The sequence below is a fragment of the Gastrolobium bilobum genome, unplaced genomic scaffold (assembly GCF_033153095.1).
Source record: "Gastrolobium bilobum isolate Gb01-03AN ecotype WA unplaced genomic scaffold, APGP_CSIRO_Gbil_v1 utg85306, whole genome shotgun sequence".
NCBI lineage: Eukaryota > Viridiplantae > Streptophyta > Magnoliopsida > Fabales > Fabaceae > Gastrolobium > Gastrolobium bilobum.
Window position 1 is genome coordinate 34,328 of NW_026898921.1, and position 15,694 is coordinate 50,021.

General features: G+C 32.0%; 2 protein-coding genes across 2 annotated transcripts; both read right to left on the minus strand.

Moving 5' to 3' along the window:
• Positions 1 to 624: 624 nt before the first annotated feature.
• Positions 625 to 4,755, minus strand: LOC133285591 (inositol oxygenase 1-like). The gene is made up of 11 exons (XM_061482845.1): positions 4,387 to 4,755; positions 3,951 to 4,053; positions 2,774 to 2,855; positions 2,194 to 2,398; positions 1,935 to 1,994; positions 1,754 to 1,806; positions 1,538 to 1,660; positions 1,355 to 1,424; positions 1,179 to 1,257; positions 968 to 1,049; positions 625 to 876 (listed from the first exon to the last, which is right to left on the minus strand). The coding sequence occupies exons 1-11, from the start codon at positions 4,418 to 4,420 to the stop codon at positions 850 to 852; spliced, it is 918 nt and encodes a 305-aa protein (XP_061338829.1). The 5' UTR covers positions 4,421 to 4,755; the 3' UTR covers positions 625 to 849.
• Positions 4,756 to 11,926: 7,171 nt separating this feature from the next.
• LOC133285594 (mediator of RNA polymerase II transcription subunit 6) lies at positions 11,927 to 15,153 on the minus strand. Its single transcript, XM_061482849.1, has 5 exons — positions 14,866 to 15,153; positions 14,486 to 14,660; positions 14,051 to 14,120; positions 13,322 to 13,431; positions 11,927 to 12,437 (listed from the first exon to the last, which is right to left on the minus strand). The coding sequence occupies exons 1-5, from the start codon at positions 15,108 to 15,110 to the stop codon at positions 12,276 to 12,278; spliced, it is 762 nt and encodes a 253-aa protein (XP_061338833.1). The 5' UTR covers positions 15,111 to 15,153; the 3' UTR covers positions 11,927 to 12,275.
• Positions 15,154 to 15,694: the final 541 nt, after the last annotated feature.

A 15,694-nucleotide genomic window follows, 5' to 3' on the forward strand; every position in this document is an offset into this window, starting at 1 on the left:
TGTTTTGAATAGTATTAAATACATCGACACATCTATTAATATTTATATAATTTTTACCACTTATTTCTAATAACAGAAATGAGAGACAATGAATGACGTGTCATAGTCATTTTCCTTTTAATTTTATTGAAACATTCCAAACTCTTATACTGGTTAGTTAAGCTGATGTGAAAAGTGAAAACAATCAGTTTGTGTGATCTATAGAGAGCTTTGCAAAAACTTATGATATTTTTCATTATTTAGTTTCATATAAATGGAGATTTATACTGTTCAATATATTCAATGTTACAGAGGTTGGCATTGAAAGAAAAATGTTACATTGTGGCTACATAGCTAGCCACGGTAGCAAATCTCAAGTGTAATGCTTGGCATTTTGATACATCTATCTGTTGGAGATAGAGATATCTCTTTTCATATTTGAGTTTCCATTTCTTTGAAATCTGTTTAGAATGCAAATAATTAAACCAAATAAAGTTTTCATGTGGCTTCTTTTCACTCTACTGATGAAGAACAGAACTCTTTGAAATGAAATGTCTTTCATTCTAAATATAATTTGTTTCATTTTAAAATTTATATTTCCTTTTCAAGCTAAATGATCAAATTCTTTGTCGAGTCCCTAGTTGAATTCTTTGTGAAGAAACCAGAAAAAGAGGAAGTGCCTAAAGTGACTAAAAACAGAAAAAGAAGTAGAAAACAATTCACATAATAGCTTGACTACAAATATTATTTCATAAAAGAAACCAAAGCATATAAATTATTGCTGCTACAGCTTAATAGTTTATTCCCTCTAATCCAACTAAACTAATTGGCTATCATGCTAAATTATTGGCGCTTCAAGGCTCCAACATTTCACCACTTCAGCTTTGCAGGGAAGTACTGCATGCACCATAGAAAGACACATACATTAGTACAAACTTCAAACTTCAATTGGAGTAAAATGAAATAAAAGTTTCAGAGCGGTGCTGACCTTTTCAATGAGGGAGAGATAGTATGGCTTGACCCTTTCAACATCAATTCGAACTTTGCTTTTGCTGTACAGGTCATATTTGCTGCATGTGAATGAATGTATAACAAAGTTAGAGAAAAACATTAACAAATCTTTTCAGACTTAATAGCCAACCGCCATTTATCCATATACTTAATAAAAGAATGAGAAAAAATAAATCATGTAATGTTACTTGAAAATGTGGAGCCATGTCAGATTCTCAACATCCTCATCATTCATAAAGTGCTTATAGGCTCCGTCCCTGTGTAAAGCTGCAAAACAAACCAGTGTATCAAATAAGGTTGCAAATGGACCATTTCTGCTATGAACTTTTGGAAAAGGTACCTTTTGTTTCTAAGTTAGACTTACCATAGAATGAATGGTATCTGATAATGAACAAAGCTGCTGAAGGCAGAGTAGTCTTGTTCTCCTTTGCCACCTGAATACAGCACTTAAATTTTAGACCTTTCCTTCACAATTTGTGAAATAATATCATTAAATATCCGACATAAATAAAATAAAATTGTTTTATAAGGTTTTCCAAGGGCTTACTAGATACATGTAGTCATCGTGTCCCCATGACATCATCACATTGTTAAGTCCACATTTCTCTGAGTAAATCCCATATTTAGTGTTGTATGCAGGATTGTTATAATCTGGATTTTCCTTAAAATACTGAAATGGGAATGCAACGTTATATATGTCAGGTGTTTAATTTTAATAAATTGTTTATCCTCCATCCAAAAAGAAAATGAGTTGATAGATTACCTTGGGGTGAACAATGGAATCATCAAATCTGCAACCAACTGGGAATGTGTCACCTGTAGGAGCATAGTAAATATTAAAGAGTATAGCTTCAACTAGAAATTGCAAACGAGATGTAAGATATAAACTTTCAAACTCAAGTATAAATATATATATATATATATATATCAAACATCATAATTACCTACAACAGCCCATTGAGGAAGTCCTCCAAAACTAGGAAGCAGAAGCACCTTGCCAAGATCTGCATTGAAATGCTTGTGGCATAAGAAGCAAAAAATTTCAAGGAATTTCCTATTTTCCATTTCCAATTGTCCATATTAAACCAAAAATGCAAAAAATTTAGCACAGTAAACTTCTGGTAGATAAATAGATATCTTTTTAAGTTATAGAGTTATAAGGTGCAATGCAATGTAAAGGGATCTTTAGAAAGTAGAGACTACCATGGATGAGGCCAGTTAAGTGCAACCAATCTTCATTTGGGTAGTCCCTCCTTATAGCTTCAGCTGTCTGAAGCAAGTGCTCAATCTGAGGTTCATCCAAGTCAGGATCACTCTCATCCACAACTTCATTAAGGAGTTCACAACATTCCCATATGCTCATCTCTACCCTGTTCAATTTTGCATACTCCTCTCTCATTTTCTTCACCTGTATAAGATATATAATGTTCAAATTAATACCATATTCCACAACCCTTCATAGTTTTTAAAACATGCTAACCCAAAGGGAAATATAAGAATCATGTTGCAGGAATGACACTGTTCATTCCTGCAACAAAGATCCGGAACCGTATCTTGAGGATACGGCGCTGTATACTGATTTTGGTTTGACTTTTTTTTTTAAGCGTGGGACCCACACTTGATTTGTGTGTGTAGAAAAATGGTCTTGTCATGTGATATGACAAAAAAACGAACCCTAACCCAAATTGTAGCAAATGTGTCGTGCTAATTTTTCTGAAGGAAATATAAGTTGAGGTGGGAGGAAAAAAAAATAGTAAATGAAATTTTTCTAGTAGATACTTACAAAATCATAGGATTGGTAAATGTGATTTTTTCTGTAGAAGTTCTCCACTCCTTCTTGCCTATCACTTTCAGCATCATAATCCCTGATTTACAAGGGTTTGTCACTCGTAAGATAACTCTTAACATGTCAAGATAGAATCTATAAGTTTTAATATTCAGAACTACAAAGAATATATAAGTTTTCATATTCAGAATTTTAGTGATGCGAAGTTGAAATGGGCATGTAAAATAAAAGAAGTATCTCTTTAATTTTCTTTTTAGCAAATGTTACTAGAAAAGACTAATAGCTCTAATTTTTTTAGTTTTCTTACATCAATTAAAAAAAAATGTAGAAGAACCAAAATATGATTATTTCATCTGTAAAAGTAAAAACATCACTATAAAGAAATAAGCTTACAACCGATTTTAATGGTATATTTCCAAAAGTGATGCCTTGTGCGTTAATTTATATTAATTTTGAAGAAATTTAAAAATGTTTTGAAAAGAGTAACAGGATTTAAAAAAAAAAAATCTAGTGAGTTGTAATGTACCTTAAAACTATTATAAAATTGACGCATCTTATATTACTTTTGTAATGAAATACACTACTGAAGTCCTAAAATTCAATAAAAATATTTAAAAATTACGTTTTTTCCTCACTATAAAATATATATGACTAGAATTAAAAAATAAAAAAAGGGAAAGAGTAGATGGGTCTGGGCTGAAGATCAGAGAAGGGGCAAGAAAAACTGGGCCCAAACCAGAAAAAGAAGAAAAAAAGGGTGAATTGCTAATTTGCTAGTTGCTACTACCAATTTTAAAATGAAAACCTTTTCTGTCCTAAAAAGGAAAAATAAAATAAAAGAAGTTAAAAGCACAAAATAAAATGAAAGGGAAGGAAAGCACAAAATATTCAAGTATTTGAAGGAGTTAATATTTCAATTTTTTTTTATATTATACGATACCTCCATTAATATTCATTTATCTTTAGTAATAAAACTCAAATTAACGCTGAAAAAAAATGATTGAGAATTTAAAATTATCATCAAGTCCCTTTGTAATCTTTTTTTTTTTTTTCTCCTTTTTCCTTTTTGGATAAGAAAGTTTGAAGAGTCCCTTTTATTTGAAAGCGCAAGGGTGTAATAGTGCATAATTGCTTTGTGGCACCACAGCAGTGAATAGGTTATGAAGATGTGAACCTAAATGTGTGGCCAAATGAGTTGGTCTGTGGTATCACAAATCCACCATCCAACACCAGTTCTTTCTCATTTATTGGTTCAGTCTTTGCCTCTACAACAGCCCCTGCAAATTTTTAAAAACTATTAAATCCAAAAAAACACAATTTTGTATACCCTTTACGTTTCCAAATCAATCAAAGAGCTTCAGTGCAAAAAAAAAACAAAGATTATGCTCCAACTACTATAAGGGGACAATGGTACAACATTCATGAAAAATAACAGAAAAGTCATTTTAATCTTAAACTAAAAGTAGAGACAAAAGCATTTTTTTTTCTTTTGTCATATTAGACAGATAATTAAACATATGACACTAAAACATAGATTTTTCTCTGTGATTCCAAGAGGAAAAATAATAATAAATTTTGCTAAAAATATAAAAAGGGCTTAAAAAAATTACCAAAGTAATCGGGTTGCTCTATGAGGATAGTCATGTTGACTCTTGAGAGAGTTTGAGAAAAGTGAAAGAGAATAATAACAAAGAAAAGAGATACAAGCACAAAAAGAGGATGAATTTGATGTGGGGTGGCATGATTGTTGAAAGATTCCTATTTATAACTGGCCGGAGAGTCCTTCCCTGAGAATTGGGAGTTCCCAAGTCCTTTCCTGAAAACCTTACAACTTTTCATTTTCTTCCTTCCCATATTTTTAATACAAACATGTTTATCAACCATTATTTCTCCGTATAATAACTAGTATTTCCACCATTTTAAACCTTTTGATTAAGAAAGTACCACCAAAGTTGACAATCTTAAAGAGGACAACATAGTCTCATCATGGAAAGAATTTGGTTTTGCAATGTGAGTAGCTTAATATAAGTGGAACCTTACGTAGGATAACATATCTATAATTTAAAATAATCAATGATACGTATATATTAAAAACTTTTGTGAAAATTTCAAAAAAAAAAAAATCGCAGTAATTTTCTTCATGATCATTTATCTCGGTTTTTAAAATTTTGAATTATTTATTTTTCTAACTTAAATTTTTACCCCTCACTTAAAGGGATAAGTAATAAAAAACTTTTAAGTATGAAAATAAGTAATAAGAAAATTTAAATAAAGATATAAAAAATTGTTTTGAAGGGGTAAGTGATAATTAAAAAAATTTATAGAAATTTTTTTGAAGTTTTTTCAATTTTTTTTAATGAATATGTTACTATGCATATACTTTAATAATAAAAAAGAAAAAACAGAGACAGGATAATAATATATATTATCATGTCTCTTTAATTTAGGAAAACAAATGACATAGTATATGAATTGTTTGGGCCCACCTAGGCTGGTTAATTGTCATAACTGAGTCAGCTGTGAGTTGGATCTCATAATATCTCCTGAAATGTGGGGTCCAGTGACGTGTCATCCAGTCAAGTTTGTACCGAACGTGTTGTTTTTATAAGACGTTTCATTAATTAGAGTTGGTGCCAGTTTTCATCACCGTTGGTTCTTATCATCACTCAACAACAGGACACGTGTCGATGTTCGAATTCACCACGTGGAATAGAATGCCTTGAACGTTTACACGTCTATGCTTTTTCTTTTCTTTTTACAGTACAATAAGATAGGATAGATAATAACAACAATAAAAACAATGTCTCTATATGTGTATGCATATTTGTAAGTTGGGGAAGAAGTGGAATATGTCAAATTTATGTACCCTGAGATAATGTTTTATGAATTTGATTCGATAAGGTAGGTCTAGTTGAGTATATTAATGTTATTTGTCATGTGATCAGATAATTAATTTCGTGAACACAATCACAAAATGCATACGTTTCTTGTTTTTCAATGTTGACTTTGACTGGTAACAAGATGAGAAGCAGGGAAATTTTTTAACACTTAGGATTTTTCTTAATTATGTTACAAACACAATATAGCGTTTTCAAGTAAAATTTTTGGGGAAAATTAGTTTTAAATTCTACTGTTAAAAGTTTTGAAATATGTGCTATTTATCTTCACTTTTTCTCTTTTTTACTAAGTTAATCACAAGTGGTGATTGATGCCGACTGTGGTGATGTCTTATTGACATGAGACAATGCTTTCATTGACACATGATCTGAATGAATTTTTATTGATTTCAACATCTTGGTCTGTGATGATAAGCTTTTTGTGAAATACTTTCAACATATACACAGTTTCACATAGAGTGATGACAACCGGACATCTTTTCTGGCAGTGATGGACTCTGAAAATTATATGAGAGGAGGTGAAAATTTATATTATTAAAAATACAAAAATATCTTTTAAGAAGAATCTAACAAAATTACAAAAAAATTTGCCAATTTTTTAGTTGAAATGTTAGTTTTTTGCTTTCGATAACAGTGGTCCAATACATCTTCTATTTCAATGAAGAATTAGCATTAAGACCTTATATTTTATTTGTAAGATCAATTTTTTATTGTTTACCTTCATACTTTCTGGTGTTATAATTGCACTTTCTTTGATTTTTTTGGAATCTTATTTTATCACTTAACTGTTATTTAGCAGAAGCATTAAATTATTTAATGTGTTATTTATTTTTAGCATTTGGTCCCAACTAATAATTGATAATTATTATTGACATTTTTTCTTTGCCATCAAAGTCAAAACTTAAATACTCTTCTTCTGAGTTTTGATATGACAATCTGTACAAATTTTTAATGATTATAAATAGAAAATTAGATAATCAATTAATATAAAATCGAATTCTAGATAAATTTGACAAGTAGATTGATATGCATTACTAACTGAACTCGTTTTTGTATAAAATGAAAAAATCAGCTTTCCACATTGACTGGGGAGGGTAGCAGACCAAAAACAAAACCTGCTATATATGTTGGCAGGTTGAATATGGTAAATAATAGTTATCTCTAATTGGGTGCAATGAACGAGTGGAACATTTTTCTTATGAATAGCACCGCTTGTCTTTCACTTTTTAAAAGCAGTTTCAAATTTTTTATTTTTCATACCATGTTTCATATCATATAGTAGAACATATTTTCATATTTAAGAGGGGAACGGGGGCCCATCCTAGCCTCCCATGTAGGTCCGCCCCTGTTTCCTGGTAGGAGTGTAAATAGATTAGGTTAGACTAGATTTTGGTTTAAATAAGTTAGATTTGTGCAAAAAATATTGAGTCTGTCATGACATGTCAGCCTATATAGGCCCTAAATTACAAGTTTAATCTGATTTATATTTAAAAAATAAAAGTCTTGTTTTAGGCCTGTTAACCTATTTAAGTTGTTAAGCATTCCATAATTAAAAGAATAATTAAAATAATATTATTTTATTATTCAAAATTATTAAAATCATAAAAAATAAATAATATGATATAGGCCGGTCTGTAAACTTATAGGCCCGACATGTACAAAAAGTCTATGATCTATTTTCTAAATAATTTTTTTTTAAAATCTAGGTATGTTCTATTTTACTATTTATATTAAGCCAAATATGACCTAATATAGGTTAGGTCATAAGCCTTGTAGATCGGCTTAGCTCATTTACACCTCTACTTCCTGTTACTTAATATTTTTTTTTTTTTTCAAATCCCAAGACAAAAAAAATCAAATTAAATTGTGGATTGCCTGTTAAAATTAAACTTAACTTATATAATTATCATAAGTGAAAGATCAACCAAATAAATCAATTAGCGCGTATCCTTCAATCACTATTTTTATACAAACAAGAGCACGTACTCATGTGTGCATCCCGCCATATTTCCTTCCCTTATCGCATATCTGCATATAATAAATGGAGTGATCAATCAGGATATTTTATTTTTTGAGTGATCATTTGCCGCTACTTAATTTCTTAAATAACTTTTCTTCGCTTGAAATATTTTTCCTCTAGCGGCACTTGAGTTTTTTTTTTTTTTTTTTCAATGCTTGATTTAGACAATTCAATAAGTAAAATTTTCAGTGCTTCTAGGGTACATTTTTCCCACTAAAATTACAAATAAATAAATTCATGTAGCATTACAAAATAAAGAAGTGGGTGCAGTATTTTTTTTTCTAATTTTAATTGGTGCAGTACTGAGTCCACATTAATATTGGAGTATTGAAAATTTTCGTTTTAATTAGATATGCTTATGCTTTGCCCTATTTTACTATTTGCAGGAACACGGTCGGTTCTTAGTTCTTACACCATTGGATAAATTAATATAAGGTTTTATAATTCTCGTGTTGAATGATAATTGAAATTTTATATTATAGAGATAAAAAACATGTGAAACTTATGTTAAAAAAAAATAATATGTAAAATTGATATCAACACAGAAATCAAAAAATATGTAAGAAAATCTCAATTCTCATGTTGAATTATAAAACCCATTAATATATGGCCAAGTTGAACTTACACAAGGATAAATTAATGGGTTTTATAAGAGTTATGTCGTAGGAAAAGTGATTGTGTAATGTTATAGAGATTCGTTTTGCGTGCCTTAATTTTTTATTAATTTTTTTGTTTTAAAAAGTGTGGGCCCCACAAACAAAATATTGTGAGGGTAGAAAAGTTTGTTGTGTTATGTTAAAGGATAAAACGAAAACCCTAAATTAATATATGACAAGTTGAACGCTATTAGCGGTCATATTCTTCTAATAATAATAATAAAAGCATATAGATTCTCATCGGCTATTTGCGATTAAATGAGGGGTTGATACAGCATATTACTGAAGTACTGGATAGCAGTGTTTTAAAATTTGGATTTGTTATTCTCAGTTAAAATACTAGATCACTGAGTCAATAATTGAATCAAATTTAATTGGATTTAACTAAAATCTTAAAATAATATATAATAAATATTTAAATAATAAATATTATGCCTAACAAATAAAAGTAATATAATAAGAGAATTCAACTTTGAATCTCATTCCTTGCAATATATATATATATATATATATATATATATATATATATATATATATAGGGCTTATCATTTCTGCAGCTGCCGTAGAGAGTGTTATCTACAGTTGACACAGAAAAGTGGGCCCCACAGCGTTTTAAAAAAAAAAAAAACCAGGATCCGGTGCCGTATCCTGGATTGCTGTAGGTGCAGAGCTTCAAGAATCAATGACTATCCTCACATACTAACACAAGACTTTTCAGTGTGCTTTTTTCTCACTCGCACACTTTCCGGGAAAACTTCCCAGGAGGTCACTCATCCCATAATAGCTCCAAGTCAAGCACGCTTAACTGTGGAGTTCTTCCGTTCCGGGCTACCGAAAAGTAGATGCATCTTGTTGTTAATATAGGTAGTACCAATTAATTCTTATAAGCTATTCCCAAACTGTGAAGTCTCATACCTGCACAGTCTTTGGAATCCCTCTCTTTCGGGTGTCGATTCGATTCATTCATGCATGTAACCCCCGCTGGAAGCCTGTCAGGAGCCGCTCCTTGTCCGTGCCTCTTTGCACCGGCGATCACTTCCCGCCCTCGTCAGCGCTCGAGATGTTACACAGCGACTGCAGAAATCATTTTGTCATATATATATATATATATATATATATATATATATATATATATATAAATCATCCTTTTTTAAAACCCAATCGGCTTCTTTGACATCCGTTACTAATTTTTGACCAAATGTTTCTACAGCCGTTTTAGATAAAGTTATCTACAGCTATCCCAAAAATTACGTCGTTTTGATTAATGAAGGGTGTTTTTGTAATTTTAGGTGAATTAATGAAGGGTATTTCTGTGATTTTATTTATTTTTTTATCATATGCATTTTACCGAAACACACTTCATTAACTTACCTAAAATTACAGAAACACCCTTCATTAATCAAAACGACATAATTTTTGGGTAGCTGTAGATAATCTTATCTAAAGTGACTGTATAAATATATATATATATATATATATATATATATATATATATAGGACTTATCGATATAAAAATAATAAGTTTTACACTAAATTTTAGTTTTCGATTTTCGTGCATCTAACGATTATGATTATTGAAAATTAATAATTAATTAATGAGTGAAACCCAATAAATTACAATTGTTAGATGCAAAAAAATCAATAGTTAAAATATGATGTAAGACTTGTTATTCTTATATCAGTGTAAGTTGATCATGCCCTTTTAATATAATTTAACATGAATCCTTTTCAACATGAGTTGAACTTAGTTTTGATCCAATTCAAATCGGATCAATCGGTTCAAGTGCATAACCAACTCGGATCGATCCAATCGGTCCGAATCAAATTTTAAAACAGTCATGTATAAATAGAAAAAGTGAGGAAAGTTGCAAATGTTGTGTCACTATCAGCAAGCTAGCTGTGAGGTCAAAAGAGTCTGCTATTGTCTGCTATGAATATTTGGCCAACACTCCAGCTCCTAATAAAACAAGTGCAGCCTGTACATTTCACGAAGGGTCATAGTTCCTGCGATCAAAGATACACCACAAAAAATGGTATTGCGGATTTGTATATAGACTATACAGCACATAGAATATCCCTGAATATAATATGAAAGATGCCTTCAGATGATTGTGCTTTTTATATTTTACGATCAGACAGCCAAAAATCTTTCAATTTTGTAGATATACTACGGAGTCACCTGGTGAAAACTATCTTTAACAGTGACTTAATCGATCACCGCACCCAACAACAAGACAAAGAAAGGGTGGAAAGTACCGTTGGCTAGACCACTAAAATGGAACCAGTGCTGCTGCTTATGAAGGGTCCTCTATTAACCGGCCTTCACTAAAATATTAGCATATACATATCACATCAGCTTGAGCTTATTTGGATTAAAAATTCAGAACCAATCAATTTGTATATATCTTATTTTGAAGTCAAAAAATATATTATTTTCTCAATTATCTATTCCTAAGCATGCACCAAATCCAACTCCTTTCCCTTCAATAATAATACTTTAAATCACTTTTATTCTATTGCTTTCGGTCTTTCCATTCCACCAAGTGTAGTAGAATCTTAGGTTCCATTGGCAAGTTATAGGATTTGAAGTTTCACATTGGTTTTATGGATAACTAATATGGAGTTTATAAGATCTAACACATTTTCATCCATTAAGCTAGCTTTTGGGATAATGCATCCCAAAGTCTCATCAAATAATATCAAGGCCTTCCACTATGTCTCCTGGTTACAATCGAGCGGCGCGAGTGGTGACGCCGCCATTGCAGTGTTTGCGCAGGTTACAATCAAGCAGCGCGGGTGGCGACACCAGCATTGCAATATTTGCCCGAGCTAGTAAAAAACTAACGCAAAGCTAGTTCGCGTTGTCGCCAGGGCTGGGAAACGTGATAAAATGTTACGATCCTATTTGCAAGGTATGAGACTTGAAGTTTTACATTAGTTGTCCACATTAGTTGTATGGACAATTAATGTGAGATTTATATGACCTTGGATACTCTCATCCTTTGAGTTAGCTTTTGAGATGATTCATTCTAAGATTCTTATCAATTGATATCAGAGCATCCATCACCATCCATCACGTGGAGTGTGCATGGGGGTACGCACTAGGGAAGCGTAATGAAATGTTGGATTCCATTTGCAAGGTATGAGATTTGGAGTCCTACATTGGTTATATGAATAACTAATGTAGAGTTTATAAGGCCTTGAACACTCTCACATTTTGAGCTAATTTTTGGGGTGGTATAGCCAAATTCTCATCAAATAATAATACTTTAATCACTTTTACTCTATTGCTTTCACCGGTCTTTCCATTTTGGAGCCAAAATAAGCTTAGAATGGTCATGCAATTCAAACAGGACATGATGCCGCAGCTCGCGCGGGTTGAATTCAATTTATGCCCTAGAGGACGTATAATATTATTGGGAAAAATGTTTGTCCTTTTAAATGTTTGTCACAAAGAGGTGGGACCCACATCTTTATATTTTTTTATCCACTCTCTCTCCTTCTTTATCTATCTCTTTCTCTCACTTAAAATGACACAATTTTACATCCATTAAAATGATACACACATTTTCCAATATTATTATATCACACATTTGAACAGGAATGCAATTTCCTGAGGTGTTCAACGAACACTAGGATGAAAGCAAGTCCCTGCCCATCAAAGTTCAACAAATAGAAAATATCCAATGTGAAGGAGATTAATTTCGTTTACAGAATCAGTCAATACATTGTCTAAAATTTCATCCTATCTTACAGTGAGCCTAACTGATAATATCTACATTCCCGGTGAAGATCAGAATAGAGCTACACATTTTAGACCAAAGAATAACACGAAATTAACCATGTTTCAGCAAGGGTCGTCTGTAAGGAATAATAAACTTTTCCTGTACCCAAACAATGACAGCCACTGTAGTTTGTCTTTTATATCAAAATTTCATTCTTTTTGCAGGTCCTTGATCAATTATGGGATCAACAATAGGAGCTTGCGACTCTACAGCTTCCTGAGTTTCAGTAACTTTCTCGGTTTCTGCTGTTTGAGGTGGAACATACCCTTCTGGAAATGGTGGTGGAGGTGGAGCTGGTGGTAGCTGCAGCAGCAAGTTAACACTCACTTCTCATCAACAATAAAGATGAGAGACACTTAAAAGTTTAGAGAATGTGGTAAAATTCTAATAATGATTTAGGTTTGAACTCAGTTGACATTTATCAACCAATTCACAACTATTTGTTCAACTTTGTATATTTGGGACTTTGCCATGTCAAACAAAACCTCTGATGGATTGTCATAAAAGAACATCATCTTTTGAGAACTTTTATACCATTTAAATAAAATTATTGGAACCACAGAGCAAAGAGAAAATATTAGTTCTATATCCTCCTAATGAATTAACTGAAAAGTGAGTTATTTATCAGCCAAGCATTCTATTCTTCTTATAATCTCCTGGTCCCGCGGAAAGGAAAAAGAATTTCATGTTTTTCGTTTCAGGAAGGAAGGATTAGGAAAACCCTATTGATTGCAATTTTCTCCATAACCCCAAAAAAGCAACAAAAAAGGCTTGAATGATACGAACCCCTTGTCATCCCATGATGAAAGGGGTAAACTTGTAGTTCTTGGTCTGTGAATTATCCCCCAAATTACGCAAAGAAGTATTAAATACTTTTTGCTTCCCAAGATAATACATGCTTCAGCCTTTTCATTTTATACTTTCAGTTTTAAGTAATAATTAGGAAGATACAGCATTACTCAAATGTCAAATGACAAAAGAAATTTTCTTAGATAATATAGAAGATGACCAGTACATAAACATTCAGTATTATTTCACAACTTATGTCACGGATATTCAAGACACAGGTTTTAATTCAATCTTTCCTGTACCCCTATTTTTGTATAAAAATAGTTAGAAACTTCCAAAAGTTGCTACATAATTGTTTAATAAGGAAACAAGGGAAAATTGTATTTTTTTCAACTTACCTTGCGTTGTAAGGATGCAAGAATATGATCCACTCGCTTAACTTCCTTTAAGTCAATTGTCTCCTTACCAACCTTTGATTCCAGCAATGCAGTCTCATTTTCAGAATCAACTGAACCAGCCAGAAGAATCACAGTTCAGTTAATGTGCACAGAAGTAAGCAATGTACCAGTTCTATGGTTAAAAACTTCAACAAGAACATGGCTTACAGGCAGGCAGAACACAAGAAGTAAGGGCAACAAAATGGTAATTAAAAAATTAGATGCAAAGTAACAGTAGCAGCATTTCTCTGTGTACTTGTAACAGTGACATTATAAAAACCACTCCCCGTTAAACCCGACTAACGAGCGTGGGGTGGAGGAAATCCTTGTACGCAGCCTTACCCTTGCATAATTGCAATTCAGATCAATCTTGTAACAGTGACATTATACATGGCTTAAATGATGGATCTTAAACCTGACATTAAAAATTCTAGTAATTCAAGAACAGAAATTTAATAGCCTATCCGGCTATTCCCTTTGAAAGGTTGTCCTCTTTGAAAGGACAAAGGGAGGGAGGCCACAAAGACTGTATAATGGCTCAACATAAAGAGAACAAATTACTATAGCTGTATAGCCTTAGTAACAACAGAATTTTAAACCCCGTCCATTGTCCAGTTTTTATCCCATTACGGGGAGCAACAATGTCTTATCTTTCCAAAACAAAAAGCAATTATCATCTCTATTTAGTACCGTATCCTATCTTCTCCAACTTTGAAGCGGCTGTAGTAAAGGCCTTTTGTATATAATAGAGTGCCCTTCCCTGCAAGATCAATGACACAACCAGTATTCAACAAAACCTTCTCTCCCAAAACAAAAAGCATTAACTTAAAGAAAAACTACTGAACTGCACAAAGTTTATTAAGTACAAGCACTAATAACAAGATCTCACGCTGTAGTGCAGCTGCCTCAATACTTCAAACAATTAGAACCCAATAAAGCTCTTGTTCAGGAAAACAAAAAGTTAAAATCTCATAATTGAAAAAGCTTTTTTTTTTCTTTTTTTCACAATCACCAAAATCCATTTCTCAAGTCTCATGCAAGTAAATTATAGCAAATCAAAATGGTTCCTAACTTTATAAACAATCAAGATATGTAATATATACAAACTATACAATATGAGCTTACAATTCGAGCAGCAAAAACATTGCATAGCTGTGGAGCCTGGTATATTGAACCATCCAAGATATAATATGCAAGCATTGGTGTAACTTTGTCAGGGCTATCTCTCTTTTGTTTGCGAATAACAAAAAGGTGAGGCTCCATTACTTCACTGAGCATATACTCTGTGCCAGTCATTTTCCTAAAGAGCATAATCATAATCACAACCAACTACTTCAATTCAAAGTAGTCATAATAATAACACTGAATTCAATTTCTTCTTAACCTAATTCAAAAACTGATTTAATGGAACCCAACCGAATAGAGAAACCCTAGTTAATTAACCAAAACACATATATAGATATGGTAAAAATGAAGGTTTGAGATTGAGAAGGTTGGTGTTTTACGAGAGTTGAGAGAGGTCGAGTGGGTGAACAGAGCGCATTCGGAGCTGTTCATTGTTGCAGGTCCAATCGTAGAAAGGGGACAAGGCGAAGTAATCGAAAACAAGGTTCCGATCCAGTGGGTACGTGTTCAGCCACAGCTGGTCCCTGAAGCATATTCCGGTCATATCCGTCCCTGGCGGTTGCACTGCTCCTCCTCCGTCCAACATTGGATTTCCCGGTGGTCCCATCGCTTGCGGTGTCGCCATTTCCGTTCACCTCCAACCCTTTTACCTCTTCCCAGTTAACTCTCCTTCCTGGGGTTTCAATTACACTTCTTTTTTATTTTATTTATTTATTTATGGGTAAAGGATTTCTTTCCATTATCTAGTGAGCTCAAAACGATAGTCAAAGTATTTTTGTAATTATAATATATTGCAGGGTTATATTAGTCTTTGTCATTATAATTTTTTAATCTTATCATCTAAAACAACGTCGTTTTAAACTCACAAGAGATAACTTTATGCTGAAGAAATACTTTTCCTTCTATATTAGTTAAGTTTAAATCTGTTAATTTTAAATATTTATTTTATTTTAAAAAATCTCCTATAATTTTGGTTGGAATCAATCACTTATCTCTTATATTTTTTTTTCATCTAAACTCATAGTTAACACAATTAAAAACTAAACTAATCACTTACTCTATTTTTTTTAGAAAAAGGAAAATATATTGGGGGAAAATTACAAAAAAAGAAAACCAAATATATTAAAAACTTACCACACTTATAGAAAATACTATAAATAAAAAATAGAAGAAAAAAAATAAAATATACTTAAATAAAAAAAGAAAAAA